The 17,916-nt window shown below is 40.1% G+C and overlaps 1 protein-coding gene across 6 annotated transcripts in view; it reads right to left on the bottom strand.

The window, feature by feature from the left end:
• CRIM1 (cysteine rich transmembrane BMP regulator 1) overlaps window positions 1-17,916 on the bottom strand; it is a 197,146-nt gene that overhangs the window by 21,877 nt on the left and 157,353 nt on the right. For all 6 annotated transcript variants that reach the window (XM_030800639.1, XM_030800644.1, XM_030800643.1 and 3 more), the window contains 4 exons: window positions 15,774-15,895; window positions 14,420-14,629; window positions 10,666-10,881; window positions 5,890-6,111 (listed from right to left, as the gene is read on the bottom strand). In XM_030800639.1, the coding sequence (XP_030656499.1) occupies window positions 5,890-6,111; window positions 10,666-10,881; window positions 14,420-14,629; window positions 15,774-15,895 (770 nt within the window). The remainder of the gene's footprint in view (window positions 1-5,889; window positions 6,112-10,665; window positions 10,882-14,419; window positions 14,630-15,773; window positions 15,896-17,916) is intronic.

A 17,916-nucleotide genomic window follows, 5' to 3' on the forward strand; every position in this document is an offset into this window, starting at 1 on the left:
AGTGACATGGGCTTTTTAAGATGAGAGTAGGCAGGATGAGGTACACTGCCAAAACATTATCTAAGATATTCTCGGCCTCCAAAAGCTCATCACTGAGATGTTATATCCAGGCATTTCTCTTGTAGAAAGCCAGCTGCTACATTTAACAGTGAGATACTAGAATCTATTTGATAATGTTACTCAGATCAGCTGCAATCTGTATTACAAGAGCAGCAATTCTACTGAATCAATATACACTTAAATTGTGTTTACTGTTTATAAAGTATTTTTGCATATGTACATTTTGTCATTTAATATTCTTGGCACTTTTGTGAAGCACAGGACAATATTATTATTGCCACCATCCTATAGATGAGGAAACTGAACTAGGGTTACATCAGATCACCAGGACATAAAGCTAGAGTGTGACACAGCTGTGATTGTAACGCTCTGGCTCCAAGGGAAGTTCTCTTTCCAATGTGCAGAAGCTTTTAATTTTAAGAAAATACACTGGAGAAGCAGCGGTGAAAAATGTTCCAATGAAGGTGGGCAGTATCATATCATTATAGTTTCAAAATGCATAACATTAAGTTTCATGGGTTGTATAGCTTAAAGATGCCTGAATTAAATATTTACTATATTTGATTCTTGGGCTGAATTAAATACACAATGATCAACAGATGTTCCAAAGAGATGTTATATATCTCTAAGACACCAGTTTAGTAGTTATGTTTAAATAAACAGAAATCTAGGCAAAAGGAATAATGTATAATAGATTGACTTGATATAAGGTACAGACATTTCCCTATTAAGGTTAAATATTATTTAATCATTTGCGAGTTGAAGATCACTATGGAGATCACTATACAGTGAAAGTATCACAGCCAATTGAGAAGAAATACAGTCACAACACAAGCTAAGCCAGCTCCATGTGAAAGTCCCATTTCAAATATTAGTAAATATATACATATAAAAATAGCTAACTTCTAATCATACAGAGGTATTAATACAACCTGTAAGAAATTTTTAATGTACCATCTACCTATAATAGAACTCATTTTCACAGATCCTTAAAGATATATGACACTTAAAAACACTTCAATGATACTAGATGATTAGAAGGCATGTAATCAGAACATTTTAACTTAGTTCACATGGAAGTTATGAGCCACATATATACTTATATTTATTTTATATAATGTATAAGTAAATATATATTATATATAATAAACACAAATCAATCATCCAAAATTTCTGAAGTGAGAAAGATACACTGACTCAAGAATTTCTAGCCAACAAATGACTTTAAAAATCTGACCTTGAAATATCTTCTAAAATAACACATAGTTACAAATTCTTGCCAAGTCATAATTTTCAAAACAATGTTCTACGTACTAACACTTAAGACTTGGCCAACACATGAGCTATTTATTCAACATCAGTCCTGATCACCTAGAGTGGCTTAACTGGGGGACATACCTGAGCATCTTGATTTCCAAAGTCAACGGGTATGATGCAGCAGTGAAGTGGGCTTGAAATTAACCTAAGATAGACTTTATGATCAAAGTCGTACTTTTTCTTTGTAATGTGTGATCAGGAATGACTGACCCTTGGACACACGGAGGTTCCATTGAAAAACTCATGGTCCCCCCTCCAGAAGCTGCCAGAGTCTGGCACTCAGTATGGGGAGAAGCGTCACCAACACGAACATTAGAGCAAGGGTGATGTGGTCAGGGCTCATATGGAGATATGAGTATCCCCACAGGCATGAGTGGTGTGGCATAAGGGCTGCTAATTTACTTGTCTGCTATCCTCCTTGAAGTCATGAAATAAAGACTTCATTGAAGCACTGAAATAATTTTTGCCCTGGCAAGGTTTGAGAAAGGCATGTAGCATGTAATCAGTGAAATGGCCATGGGATGCTTTAGAAACCAGTACACTCTTGCATGGCTAAATAGGTCATAACAGAGGCATTTGCTGTTTACAAGGAACCACATATCAAATCTCTTTTCACCCATTAGAATTCCCACCAGATCTTTTATCTCCACCTGATTCATACTTGTCAACTTTTGATTCTTGTTCTTCATCCTTTAACCCTTCATTATAGGCAGCTTATGAAAATAAAATCTAAGTCTGAATGTATTTACTTAGAAAACCAGAGTACAAAAAAAATTAGGGAATCAGAAGATGTTCCATTAAAATGAATGGGTAATTACTACTTAGTTTCTTTCTAGTAGAAGAATGAATTCCCTAATGATGGGTATTATAAGAAACTAGACAAAGCTGTTCACTTTTCAAAATTAATCATCAATCCTATTAATTATGTCTATATTACATCCTATTAAATTAGCACACATAATATGAGGCCTTCACACATCAAAAGAGAAGCATTATCATTGCTCATTAGTGACTTGATAATTTAACAAAAGGAACACAAATACTTGTTATCAGAAAACTATTTTTGGTAGAATCACCACTTTTCATTTTTCTTACAGTAAGAAAAAAGGATACTTCACATGCACACTTTTTTTTTTTGACCACTAATAAAAGAGGTCCCTTAATTGCGAGTCTGAGGTTTTTAGAGATCTGTATTTGACTAATTAGGGAGAACATTCATCCACAGAAGAGCCCTACAGCCAAGGTGAGGTCAGCACTGTAGGCTGGGGTGAGACAGTCTGTACATTCTAACAGTGAGATACACAAGATCCTGAGAACAGACGATAATCTGAGTTAAAACTGAGAAAGCCTAAAACAGGAAACAATGCAAGCACTGGTCTTTGGTGCCCACTGGAAAAACAACTGGGTGCTTTAAGACATGCCGCCTGATTCCGTGTTTCCATTTGCTCAGTGATCTCTGGATGGTGATAAAGGCTCTGCCAATGAAGCACAGCTGGCAACTGCCTTTGGGTGTGCTTGTGCTGGCCAGGCTTGGCACCCTTATATACGGACCAAGCTGACTGGAAGACAGGACTTCTTACTTGATAAGAGAACAAGCCCAAATGCAAACTGGAGAGTCAGACAGGAAATCCCTATATCATAGTAGTGAACTTGACTTCATATGTTTAGACACTGCAGGGCTAGATGAGAAAGGATGAAGGCCTAACAATGCTACTTGCAAAGTAAATATGATGCAGACAGCAGAGGGCTTAATGACTATTTCAATAATGCAACAGCACATATAAATTATTAAGATGAACGAGTGAATAAGGCACACGGTTACAGTTCATCAAATGTTAAGTCTTCCCAACATGGTCCGCTGAAGGTAAGTCATAGGCTTATATGATAAAATTATACATGCATCAGTTTGGGAGGGGGAGGGAAGTTGTGGGGGGAGATAGATCAGAATCAAAATGTCCACTATACCATTATGAGCTCATATGAACCACAATTTAGCAAAAGTGCTACAGTCCAACTTAAAATCAAAATCACAAATTTGAGCCAAACTGGTCCTTTTTTCCTACACCAATGAAGAATGTATAATCTAGATGCAGGAATTGGAATAGAAAGTATGAAGGCAAAAAATAAAAAATAAAAAGGAAGACTATAGAGTACTATGATTTGCAGGTTTCTCTTCATAATTTTGAATTTGTTAAATTGGTTTTGTGAGAGATGATTATCTACTACCATATGAAAACAAATTTACTAGTTGAATAATTTACTAATTACAAATTTAACAATTAAGTAGCAAAACACAACAATAAATTTATACAAAACAATCTGAGAATTTTCAACACATGAGAGATCTGCTGTTACGTTTTTCCTCTGAAGGTAACATGGAATTCTCAGACCTCCTGGGCCCTGGTTTCCCAAGTATGACACAAGTATCCCTGGTTGACTTGTGAACCATTTCCTTTAGTACTGAAGTTTTACTGCACTTGTACCTCTGAACTTAAAAAGTTAAAAAAAAAAGTTTTGATATATGACTATGGGGATATTGGCTATACTTTCCCCTTACCCAGCCTGAAATAGTAGCCTAGTTATAGCTTTCCTTTAGATCTCACCAAACGCAGTGCCATTCTGTCGTGTGAATTTTGGTCAGCTCTTTGAAAAGTAAGTAGCACTAAATTGGATACATGCCTTGATAAATTTTTGGCTCCACTTAGGAGCTAGAAAGCTTATGGGTAGTACAGAGAAGCCGGTGCTAAAATGCAGGGCTACCACATATCCAATTTGCTTGGGACACTCCTGATCTATGACTATTGTCCCATCAGAATTATTAACAGCGCCCTTTTCACTCTCAAAAGCATCATGGTTTGAAGAATAAATTATATGGATGGTAACCCTATTAAAAGAGAGAATCTAGCTTTTAAAACAGAACTTTTATTACTCTTCGACCATTACAGTAAGAAAATCTGTGTAAAATTCCTAAGAACAGGCATTTCCATCTCATAGACCAACATGCAGAGTAAAAGACTCAGAATGGCTCTGTCTAGGGGCCAGAGGTCACAAGACAAGGACAGAGAGATGTCCTCATGAGCTTGAGTTATGGCCACCATTCCTCAGCTTATCCATCAGAAATGCCACAAAACTCTGTAGCCAGATCTCCTTTATTCCCCATGTAGCACTCCAGCTATATGCAATGACTTGTGTTTAGAAAACGTGCAAAATCCCCAACAATAAATGTACAATATGTGCGATTAGTACAGACTGTAACATTTTTCATTTGCTACTCTGATTATAGGTTCACTATCTGAGACGTGTCATTGTCTTTCATTTGGCTTTGAGCTTTACTGGATACAAAAGCATTAAAAGAGAGCGAAAGCCCAGGGAACAGGGGCTGTCCTTGATAGAACTGCCAGCTGTCTCACCTTTTGGACCTCAGAACAGCATCTGGCTTATGTCCATAGGACTAGTTTTGGTCCAGATGTTAGGCGCTAATATACATAGATCCTCTGCTCACAAAGATGCATCACCACCACGGGTCACAAGAAGGAGAGGGCTCTAGAGTTACTCAGGCCTCACTCTGTGTGCCTAGGCCACTGACAGGGACAACCACGTGGCTGAAACAGAATCCATTAAGTGCCAGAAGACAGGAACAACTGGGAGATTAAATTAATATCTCATATTTAGTTGATCTCAAGGCAGCAGCAAGCTTTATACACTAAGTGGACTCTAATATGAGACATGGTATTTCTGTCTGGAAAAAAACACCACTGTTCCCGTCTCTACTAAAATACAAAAATTAGCTAGGCGAAGTGGCAGGCACCTGTAATCCCAGCTACTAGGGAGGCTGAGGCAGGAGAATTGCTTGATCTGTCTAAAAAAAGAAAAAAAAAACCCACTGTAAAAAACAGGCTGGAGAAAGAGAGTTCTGAAATTGAAAACCCTGAACTGGCAAGGGAGCCTGATAGAACATGACAGTGCTATAACATTATGACACTCTCAGAGAACATTTCTTTCTTCTTTTTTTTTTTTTTTTTTTGAGATGGAGTCTTGCTCTGTCACCCAGGCTGGAGTGCAGTGGCGCAATCTTGGCTCACTGTAACCTCTGCCTCCCGTGTTCAAGTGATTCTCCTGCCTCAGCCTCTGGAGTAGCTGAGATTACAGGTGTGTGCCACCACACCCAGCTAATTTCTGTATTTTTGGTAGAGATGGGGTTTCACCATGTTGGCCAGGCTGGTCTTGAACTCTTGAACTCAAGTGATCCACCTGCCTTGGCCTCCCAAAGTGTTGGGATTACAGGCGTGAGCCACCACGCCTGGCCTCATTTATTCATTCTTAAGGCACCTCCTCTTGGGAGTACATCTTCCATACCTTTCTTCTGCTCAATGTTGCTACACTGGATCTGTGTGACATGTCAAGCAGGAAAAAAAACAGTTTCAAAAATATTAATTGATCTAAGCAATTGGCTGTCAATACAGATTTAGTGACAACTGGCAGAGATGAAGGATTTTTTTTTCTTGGTCTTACCTATGCAGTAGGGACAACACTGCCCTTTTCTCAAGACAGGTCTTTCGCAGGATACGGAAGGGCAGGACTCAGAGAAACAGCTAATTACGCTATCGATGCAGATGCAGCTGGTACAAACGTCAGGCTTCCAGGACTCAGCTGCCAGGAATATATCCCCTTCATCATTTTTGCAGTAATTAGGTACGCTGTTATTGCGGGACAAGGCTGGCCGAAAAGGTTGATCTGGAAAAATGAACATATAGCTCAGCAAAGAAGATGCTGTTGGCCAGCAACTATGCAACATAGTGTGTTTCAAAGCACACCCAGTCATGATGGCTTTGGGTGCCTCCTTAAATAAATGACGCAGTAACAAATCAGAAAGTCTGATTCAGGAAGGGTCTTAAATTTTTAAACAAAATAACAAAGATCAAAAAAGAGGTGTCACAGTTATTCTGTTAGTTGCTTACATAACATCCACTCTTTCTTCCTTAGCTTAATGAAATCCTGGTTTTCTTTGGAGTAGTCCCAGGACTTGGATTACAATGCATGTAAGGGACAATCCTGTTCCCTGCTTTCCTAGGCTCCCTTGAAACTAGGGTGGCCCCGTCATCCAGCTGTAGCTAGTGGGACCTAATGGCTAACAAGGGGATTTCTGGGAAAGCTTTCACTTTCTTCAAAGAAGGGTAGATATGTTCTGCCATCATCCTTCCACATTCTTCCTGCCTTGATAGGAGTGCATTGATCACGGCTGTGACACCCCTATCAGAAGAGAAAGGCCTTGACCCCACTGAGCCACTGAATCAATGCTGATTAACATCTGCCTCCAAATGTCTTGTCATATACGTAAAATAAACCTCTATTTACTTAAAAATTGTAGCTGAATTTTCTGTTACTTGCAGCCACATGCAATTTTGACCAATCAATATTCAGACAAATTCTCACTGTACCAGACTACCAAAAACCACCTATATGCAACATTCCAGTGTTCAGGAATTCACATTAATGGCTGAAAGATAAGAAATCTAAATCACTCATAAGGATGCAACCACAGAGAAATCATGTGCAAATCATCTGTGTCTTTGCTATTTAAAGACTGAGACCTGAAAGTCCCCAGATCTAGTTACAACTTGCAACAGAAAATGTCACCAGAAAATCCAGATATCACTTTGGGCATTGGTTTCCATTAAAATCAATGAAAATTGTAACTTCAAGCAGCAATATGATTGAGATATCAGAAAGGAAAATGTAAGTGGGTGCGGTTTCTAGTTTAGAAATGTCATAATCCCACTGATAAAAGAGCACTTCTAATCAACTTCACCACTCAAGAGTCTAGACAGCCACGACAGTCCTACCTAGCAAACCTCTAAGAGGGCCACATTTTCTTAATGCATACACAGTCGAAAGAGTTGTCGTATGTTCTTCCCAGAACCAACTTCATGAGCTCTGTTATTTTTAGCCAAGAACCACAAACAACTGAGACATGTAGTTACCGTATGATCCAGAAGCTCTACATGCCACTTTTTCCTTCTATCCACCTCATGAATATACCCTACAGCCAATAAGTAGGATGTGACAAGAAGGGCCTTTTTGAGGACCAAGGCAGTTACTTCATTGTGGACCTTCTCCGAGGGACAGGGAAGCCAACATAATGGGATCGGCCCATACCCTCTCCTTTAAACTGGGTAACTGTATCTCCTATGACTAGTCCCAAAGACAGCAGGCATAAGTTGAAGAACAGCCATTGGTTCCACGGCTCCATATGTACTCTAAGTCCTATTTCAGATATGATTCCACAGATCCCATCCACATAGGTTAGAGATGGCAAGATGGGATGACTTTCTCAATGACCTTTTTGTGGTTATCTATGTCTAGGGATAATTTCTTCTTTAAGAGACTGACCATTGCTAACTTTTGCTTTGGCTAGAAATAAGGACAACACTCTCTTGTTCGCACTAGGCCCTGCAAATCTCCGTGAGGTTTTTGTGACTTATGTTAACTTAGCTCATGCAAGCATTGCCCAACCTTGTGTCTAAAAACTGAAAAGAACAAGAAGGGACAGCAGTGATGAAGCTATGGAATGACAGTGAAACAAATAGCCTGGAATCTGCAGGGCTCTCACTGAAGCCTGGAAAGAACCCAGAGGACATCAGGATACCCTGGCGGTGACGGCATGAGGGCTGGAGCCGAGGTAGAGTCTGCAGGTTTCCTTCCACCAGGCAGGAGGCTCCTGGCCCAAGCCTGAGCGACAATGTCATTTGGAATCTTACCCATAGCATCTCCCTTCTTTGGGCCTCTTTTCTCATTTTTCCTGCCCTAGACCCTTTTCTTTACACTTCTGTTTCCCAATGTTTACTCCTTTATTTGATCTTTACCAGTGTTTTCACTGGTGTTCTTTTATTCTTTTTATTTTCTACCTCCCTCTCTCTTCTCTGCCATGCTTTTTTCCAACTCTAAAAATAAAGGAAAAAAAATTTTAAACTTATGGAAAGAAACAAGTGCTATTTTACCCTCTCCCTTTTGTATGCTGGTGAAGTAGCTTCACTTGCAGTGATGTGCAATCTTTCCTCATTTCCTCACCATACCTTGCTTTAAACCAGGCCAGGGAAGAGGGAAAGCTGAAGAGAGGAAATGACAAGGCATCCTACAGATGGAAGCATCATGAGGGATATGACCCTTTGGAAGCTGTTATCCCACTGTGGAGCTACGACTTTTGGGCCATTTTAGAATGCAAGTGTCCTAAGATTAGAGATGGTATTTTTCTACATGTGTAATATGCCACTTATCAATGCCACTGTTGAGAATTACTGTGATGGGAAGAAATTGATAATTTGAGTTTTAAGGCTTTTTATTTTTTTATATCTCAATACAACTATGAATGAGAAGGCCCAGAAACATCCATTAGTTATAGGTAAAGAAAAAAATCCAGGCCTAAGTTAATGAACGAGAAGTCAAAGCCAGGCACGTGAGGGGTTGCCTGTTCTTTGGAAAGATGGAAAGGAATGCAGGAATACCACTGCCTTGCTTGGCTAGAACCCATGGGCCTCTGCACATGCCACCCACGTTAGCATACTCAGAGGTTCTCATCTCCACATAGCTCTCCTTCTCTTTATGGGTTGAACCTCTGAGTTCAGTAAAGTGTCCCATCAATGAATTTGAGCTAGTGGTCCTGGAGGCATTTCCTCCCCCAGTGCCACTCCCTTAGTCAATCCCTAAGTTCATCACTCAGATCCTAACACAAATAGCACCCAGGGTATTTGCTGCTTTAGTTTCCCGGATTGCCTATGTTCCTGAATCTTCCCTTTCAAGGCACGCCTCTTACTTTATCATTATTGACTTAATGTGGAATATTGGATTGTTTGGCTCTTTTTTTGGCTATTGCTCCAGGACAGGAATCATGTCTGTTTTCATTAACCTTGGAATCCCCATAGCTCAATTCAGGCATTCTACAAATATTTGTAAACTGAATAGCTAAAAGTATATAAATTCATTATCACCAAGGAAAAGATCACTCTAAGTAGTTTCTACCAAGGTGATGTAAGTAAAGTCACTGCTATATATTAACAAAAAACATCAGTAGGGTTTGAATCTGAGTGAATTGTGAGGACAACAAATTGGGAAATCATAGGTCATGCATATCCTAAAAATGTAACACATATGAACTATTTCTTATACTAGAAAAGATGTAGTGCTAATTAAGCTTCTCAGATTAACAGTTCTGTACTAAAATGGTAATACTTGGGCTGCCGTGCATGATGACAACAGCCAGTAATGTGGCTATCCCTATAAGTTCATCTGATCAATTCCAAAAATGCCATCAACATAAACCTATAAAAAATTTAGACACTGATGATGCTGCACATAATGACGGAACAACAGATTCTGGCCAGCTGACTAGATAATACAATGTAAAAAAAAAAAGTAATAAAATACAAGGGTTTATGTTTTGCTGAGCAGAAATGCTCTAAGAATATATGTTTAGAAAGTAAATGGTTATTGATTTAAGTTGAAATATGGGAATAAGAAGCAATAACAACAAAATAAAACTAGTTGTTCTGTCAATTTGGTAATTTTATATTTAAATATCTTTTGAAAAAGTCGCATCTAGTGTTAATTAAAAGTACTACTAAAGTTATATAAAACCAGTAACTTATGATTAACATCTTGACAGGTTTCCTTCTAACAAGTTTCATGGCCATACATTTACCTGCTAAGGTCAGATTATCTGAGAAATAAAAAGTAGAAAATAATAGCACTCCTTATACATATGCAGTGCTAGTCACTTAATGCTTTTTGGCATTAACTTACTAATCATCCCAACTTTGAGGGGGTGGCATTATGCATATTTCAAAGTCTCTTCACCACCCTTAGATTTCAAAGAATTTTATTTACAAAGAATTTTATTTACATCATTTATCAATAACTGTTCTTCCTATTTGTTACATACAGATGACTTTTCACATTAACAGAATCGTTTGGTTAATTTGGTGCAGTGGGACTTTCTCTACTTAGGTATACTCCTCGAGTTTGAGATGTAGGGTTAAGGAAAAAAAATGGTGAGAGAAACAGTCTCCTTTTTTGTTTCACAGTCATCTCAGGTGTGAGGCATGCTGACTGCATAAATAGGTGGTTGATAAAGAGAATACATGCAAGAAGCAGGCTGCCAGCTGTTCCTGATGGGATACTGGGTTTGGCACACTCCGATATGGGGCTGATCCTGCCCTGTGGGTCCCAGAGAATGACAACACCCAGAGCTGCATCCTTCCCCACCAAGCACCCACAAGGCAAGGTGTCACTTACCTGTACACTGTGGGCAGCAGGAATCCTGGGTGCGTGAGGGGTTCTGGCAGAGCAGCGGTGGGCACACCTCTGTCTCACACAGCACCCGTCCGCTGTGGCAGGTGCACTGAGTACAGGAGTCAATGTTCCACGTTTCTCCTTCCACAAAGTATTCTCCTCCAGGGGCGTGGCAAATGGAGGGAGTACTGAGCTCTGGCTTTTGCACCACAAAGTCATCTGGGGAATGACACAAAATCAGAACACATTATTCATCTGCAATCTTTCCAACTCTTGAAAGCCTGGTGCTGTTTGCTTTAAGGGATAGAAAAGATGAACTCTGAAGAGCATCTTGCTCTATTCTTATCAACAGAATAGTGAAGAAAATATTCCATGCATGGAAACAGAAGACAATGGCAAAAGAGCTAATATTAGGACGTGAGGTTCAAGTGGTTTAAGTCCGTCAACAGTAATAAGAGAATTCAATAAGATCATTAAATTACAGGGAGGGGACTCCCACTCCAGAGATGAGAACAAGAGCCTCTTCTGGCATTTCTGTGAATGTGGAGGAACTGTCTCGAATTCAGATCTCTCATTTACGGAATACTTGCTATGGTTCAGTTATTTCCATGCTAAGCACTTCACATGAGTTATTTCATTTATTCCTTACAGTCACCTTATTTTATGCATGAGGAAACTGAGAGCTCAGGGAGAGACGAGGGAAACTGCAACCCAAGTCTATGGTTGTTTGGATCATGGATATGTCTCCAGATTAAATAAAACTTCCAAATGATCGATGCCCTATCTGCTTTATTATTTCTGGGATCCTGAGTACTTTTATGCTTGGAAATATGTCCTGCTGTCGAGCAGGCCACATCCCAATCTAAGCCAGCTGCCAGCAAACTGAGCAGGAATGCTCCTGTAGAATCAACAGTCTGAAAACCCTCACCTGAGACTAAACATGTGCTTGGCAATATCATCATCAAGAGAGGTAAATGCTGGGAGCTGGTGATAACTATCATTTCTTTGCCCAGAGAGGTAGTTTTGGTCTCTTGGAGAGATGACACTGATAGAGAGGGAATTTAATGTTGAAAATGTCTGAAGAGGGGCTGGGAGTTGCCCTCAAGTTTTGCTGGGGAAATGAGAAGTATGAAGACATTAACCATAGTCATGTAATCCAAATACAACAAGCACTTCAGGAAGGTGTTGACAGTGTTGAATCCCGCTGAGAAACAGTCTGGAGACATCACGGCTAGCTCATGCTTGGAGCTCAGTGGAAGTCATGCCCCAGAATGGGCCCATATATGCAGAGATGCTCAGAGCTGAAATCTCCCTAAGAGTGAATTGGGGCTACGACTTTCAAAGTGGTGGTTAGCATGACAGTCAACAATACTAATGAAATTAAGTGATGTGGGCTGATTTCCAGTTAAGAGGGTAACAACTTCTAATACAGCTTTATCTCAAGGGAATTACTAAAAAGGCTGGAACTTAGACCCAGGGACAGTATCACAGAAAACTGATACTCATCAATCAATGCTTACATTCACAAGCAACTGTAACCAACTTTCCAGTATAAGAACAACAGAGAGGAAGATAATTACAATGAAAACTATGCTGAACAAGATGGTAAATGTGCATTTGTGGTTTACACAGAAACAAAAGTCACAAAGAGTATCAATAAATGAATATAGTAAAAGCCTCCCTTATTGCTTTCAAAAAGGGCTTAGAGAGGACTGACAATTACTGCCTTGTTAAATGCTGACATGTACGGAAGTTGTCAGAAGAAATCTGATGTGCGTGTTCGCAGGTATGCTTTCTTGCTCACCTTTTTGCCATAAGATGTGCCTCAAGGCAAAACACAAGAGGGGCCAGAGACATGGAGACAAAAGAAAAACTCAAATGTAGAGTGTATGGAAGACAGAAAATCTGAGAGACACTACCATTTCGTAAATATTCATTAGAAGAGTTCAGGAGATACTCATTTACCCCAAGAAGAAAAACAGCTGATCTTGGAATGAAGAGGGCAGAAAAATATTCTTTAAAGTAGGAGTCCGTGAATGCAACAGCTCTGGAGTCTCTAATCAGAAGGAGGCTTATGTGGCAACATGCTAAAGATTTGTGGAAAAAATTTACCTCTACACATCCATATACATAAATGTGTTTTCATACACGTATGTGGGATGTTGACACACCCACAATAAGGTATCAACAACAACTTCACGTGTGCTTACATAAGAACTTTCCATGACTCTGTAATAGAGAAAGATCTTTCTGGTTCTACTGATTTTCGGTTCTCAGGTCAATTATCTATTCTTAACGTCTTTGCATTTCTACCAATCTAGCTGTTAGAATTCTTCATTGAGGACATGTTTAGTAAAGACCCAGTACAAATCTCTCCTCTATGCATTCACACCTATAATTAAAGCAGGGGTCTTCATGCAAACACATGATTTTTCCCTCCCCAAAGAGTCAACACAGAGTTCTATCATATTAAAGTCCTCATCTACCTTCTTATGCAGGGGACTCTAGCAGTTTTTCACATTTAACTGGCAAGATATCGGAAAAAAGAAAAGAGTTCTGATATGGAGCACCTCTAACTGAACTACAGGAAACAAAACAAAATAAAAAGTCATATCTTCTGCATTGTAATCTGGTTTTCTACAAGGTATGGGGGCTGCCTGTCACTCTGATACTGTAGCTATTGAGCTGTGCAGAATCTCAGAGCTGAAAGGGACTTCAGGTGTCCCTCTCCCCCACTCCCCAACTACGGCGAACAAGGTCAGCTTCCCTCCCAGGCTAGTCTTGCTGCAAAAGGACCAGGCCTCAGGCTCCCGGCTACACCTGTTGCACAGGTGGACGCATGCACAGGGAGATATAGGACCCGGACTGACCAGAGGAAAAACAATCATCCTCCAAAATCTGACAGTAGACTTAACTCTGAAAGAAATCTGATACAAGATCTGAGAGACTTCATTTCTCCCAGGCCTTTTGGTGGACATACTATTTTACTCCGGGTAAGGGAGTCAATCTTTTTGTGTCTGTTTTCCAAATGAGAAACTGCCTCATTGTGTTTTTCGCTAACTCAAAGTGGCCTGCACAGAGAGGGAAATAATAGATACAAGACTGTGTTGAGCTCTTTGGATAAAAGGTACTAGATGAGGTTTATGGTTATAATTACTGTTATTGACAATCATAATTCAGATCCCCTTGAATTACAAATCTCTTCTGGTTTTCTAGTAACTTGATTACCATGATTATGATTTTAAATGTTTTGGACGTGTGGTCACTCTAAATCTCTCCATTTGGCAAGAGTGCCACATGTCTATTAATTTAAAAAAGAGCAATAGCCACAGACTTCAAAAAGTTTCTCCCTCTCAAACATTACTTTATATGTGATAAGGTTTTATGGGATAAAACTAGTACCAATCCCGTCATATTAATGAGGACATTCGGACTTAATATGCTATCAATAAAATGGAGAGCTGGAATATAAGTACATCAGCCCACAAACCTTTACAAAAATATAGTCCAAAGACCTTATATAACTGAGTCAATCATTCAAAAAGGAGGAGACCCATTTCTAGAATGATAGAATTTTCTCTGGTCTTTGGTTCTTCACTGATAGTGCCCGGCTGATTCTGTGGTGGTTGTTGACAAAAACCACACAGCGCTGAAAAGTGTTCCAGAGGTCGCCCCCTCCAACCTCCCCAGAGTCACAAACTCCTGCAAGGCAGAAATCATTTGCTTATAGAGCACACACATGGCAGCCAGCTTTTACCTGCACATGATGGGCAGCACTGTCCAGGGTGAATGGTGGGGTTGCCACAGGCAGGCACCGGGCAGGTGATCAGGGCACACATTTCCCGTCCATTGAGACAGTAGCATTCCCGGCACCCATCGTGCCAGCTCTCCTCATTTTTATGATGATGACCGTCCACGGTGAGACAAGTGCCCGACAGGATGGGTGGCCCGGCTGACGCAGAGACCTCTGGACAGACAAAAGGCAGCCTGGTAAAGAAGTGGCTGCTGCACAGGAGAAACAGCCTGCAGAGTCTGTACAGGGACTGGACCCCAGCCACCAACAATTATGTCTACACAGGACAGTTTGTGACATGGGACATGTTCATGAAAATAATTTAAGTCAATATGCTCTTGATTTTGAAAAAAGCAAAGAGAGAAAAAAGCCTGCAAATAGTTTCTCTCCAATTGGTGGGATGATAGCTGATTTTTTATTCCTTCCACTCTACTTTCTCATATTTTATACAATAAACAAGCACTGATTTTATAACAAATGTTACAAATATGTTGAATGTATTCAGAATAATCGCTCTAGAAGCTTCCTCCAGTGGGGACATCCTGGGCCCCTTGCAAATAACAGAGTTTTATTCAGTAGAACAATTAAAGCAGTTTACTCCAACCCCTTAGAAACACCATTAAGGTGGTAACTGTCCAGTTTTGAAAAATCATAAAACAAAGTTTAGGAATCTTTTATAGTTTAATCTGTGGATCATGCTGACAAGTACAACATACAGGGATAGGCAGCAGGGCTGGAGCTGGGGTAAGGGCAGAAACGGCAGTCAGGGCGCATGCTCAGTGGCTTCAAGAAGATCCCTGCAGAAGCCTCAGGCAGCAGGGATATCCAGGCTCTGTGCTTATTCACAGCTGTGGGCTGGCATGTGCTTATTCAGCCAAAGGCTAAATTCTCATGGAAAACTGTTAACTGGAAATACAGGAGCTAACTTTTGAACTATACCCACCCTCTAGAACTTTGAAATGGGGCTATTTACTGTTGCAATTTTATGAATCTTACTCCTAAACAGAGAGAGGCTCTATAGAGGTTGAGATAATTGTGCTTTAGGCTAAAGTTCCTCAAACAAGTAAAAAGAGCTAGGAAGTGATTAATTTAGTCAATGTGCTTGTCCATCATATGCTTACTTTACATTCTATTCTGAGCTTTTACTTCATAAAAATGAAAGGAAAAGGGAGTCCTGTGGGACGGTCCCACAGAGACTGACATTTGTGTCAGAATAGGCAACAATCATCGAAACCATTTCATTACAGGGTGTCCTTCTGTCCTTTGTTTCAGTGCCCCTGGCTGCTTTGAGGGGGAAGGGCCATGTGTACACACTTACCTCTGCACTTGCAGGTAAGACAGCCGTGACTGTCCTGCTGGAAACCCAAGGGGCAGATCTTACTGCATGAGAGCTCTGGACATTTCTTACAGCGACAGATGTCACAGCCGTGCTTATTCTTCCTGGGTAATTAAAATTTTGTCAGAGGTCAGAAAATCAAAAAGTCTCAAATGATGCCCAAGCACTCAGACCAAGGGTCAATAAAGTGGTATTGCTATTAAACAGAATGACTTGACTTTTGCTCTCAAAGACTCCTGGCGTGATGGGTAATTAGGTCCCTGTGGTCATTACCACCACTTACTCATGACCAAGGCTGAGAGTTGCCCAAGCACTTACGTGCTTCTATGTGGCTCTCAGAATCTCAATGACATGACTGTTGATTTAATTAGGAAGAGTGGTACACCACAATAAAAAGATGAATGTGCAACTCCATGATAGGAAAGTGAGGAGATTTTGTTGGTTTATCTGTTTATTCATTTGTTTCTCCATCCATCCACCCACCTACCCACCTACTGATCCATCCGTCCCTCTCTCCCTTCTGGAAGTATCTGCTGCATGCATAAAGTAATTCTTCAGTCAGCAGGTACACAAAAGGAGCACCAACTGCTGCCTTTATCCTGACACTCCCACGTGGTGTCTGGCCAAAAATTCTCTTTTGGTGCGTGTCCTTAAAATGTGTTCTAGCCAGTATAATATTCAGTTGTCCAAGGTGTCCAACTCGGTCCTCCCTGAATGTGCCCACAGCAATACAAAGTGAAATCTACAATCTTCTAAGAGATTTTTCTCCAACATGACGGTTGGATTTGAACACAGCCTTGATTCTGAACTGTCATGATACTGTAGCAAGTGGTTGAAGCTACTATTGTGATACAACTACCTCATTTGATATTAGCAGTTAGGCTAAGACACAATACTCTTATTGGCATCATATTCTTATTTTAGGATTAAGAATGATGATGATTCATTATTTTATTTGGGGAATTTTTAAGGAACAATGTTGCCAATTTAATTATCCAATGAAAATTATAAAGAAGACCTCTCCCAAAACTAGAATTTTTAAACAAAGAATGAAAAAGATGACTGACAGAAGATGAGAAAGAGATGATGGGTCTAAGTCCCTTATAATTACTAGCACTAGGCCAGGCACAGTGGCTCATGCCTGTAATCCCAGCACTTTGGAAGGCTGAGGTAGGCTGATCGCTTGAGCCAGGAGTTCCAGATCAGCCTGGGAAACATGGTGAAACCCCATCTCTCCAAAAAATACAAAAATTAGTTGGGCATGGTGGCACATGCCTCTAGTCCCAGCTACTTGGGAGGCTGAGGCTGAGGCTGAGGTGGGAGGATTGACAGCCTGGGAGGGTGAGGCTGCAGTGAGCCATGCTTGTGCCACTGCACTATGGCCTGGGTGGCAGAGCAATACCCTGCCTGGAAAAAAAAAAAAAAAAAAAAAAAAAAGAATCTAGCACTACATAAACATATCAAATTGGAAAGACGGATTGAAATCAAAGACAGCAAAGGAAAAAATATAAATTAAGGTGATTTTTCTAAAGGCATCAACTTGATATAAAGGCAAATATAGGTGCTTACACAGACACAAAAGAAACAAATTATCCCCCCCGGAATAATCTAGATTCTCATGGGGTTTGACTCAATAAAGTACATTAAAAAATAAAAGTAATAGCCCTTATCTCCAAGAAAATTCATAAAATCTAACACTAGATAAAGAAAAAAATATGAAACGCTGACTAGTTCCAAGGTGAGACACCTAGGCATGGCAGGTAAGGATGCACTGTATTTCAAGTGAGTGGGGGTCGGTCTTCAATTGATCTTAAAGTATGTGTTAAATAAATGATCACAAATAGACCCTGGGACAGGTGTGAAGAGTTGTAGCACTTCCAACACTGGGACCTCACAATTCCATTTCCTAATCTTGCCAGCAGCATCTAACGGACTCTGCTATGGGAAAGTCTCATATAACAGGCACAAAGGATGTGTCTGGCCCATCTCCATAAAAAATAAGAGTAAAACTTATTCTTTTCTTTGGAGATACAACCTTTTCCCTGCTTTCTGAATCACCTAACAAAACAAGTATAGACATTCTGGGCTCAATACACCATAGATTAATTCACAAACAACATATAAA

The sequence above is a fragment of the Nomascus leucogenys genome, chromosome 19 (assembly GCF_006542625.1).
Source record: "Nomascus leucogenys isolate Asia chromosome 19, Asia_NLE_v1, whole genome shotgun sequence".
Classification (NCBI taxonomy): domain Eukaryota; kingdom Metazoa; phylum Chordata; class Mammalia; order Primates; family Hylobatidae; genus Nomascus; species Nomascus leucogenys.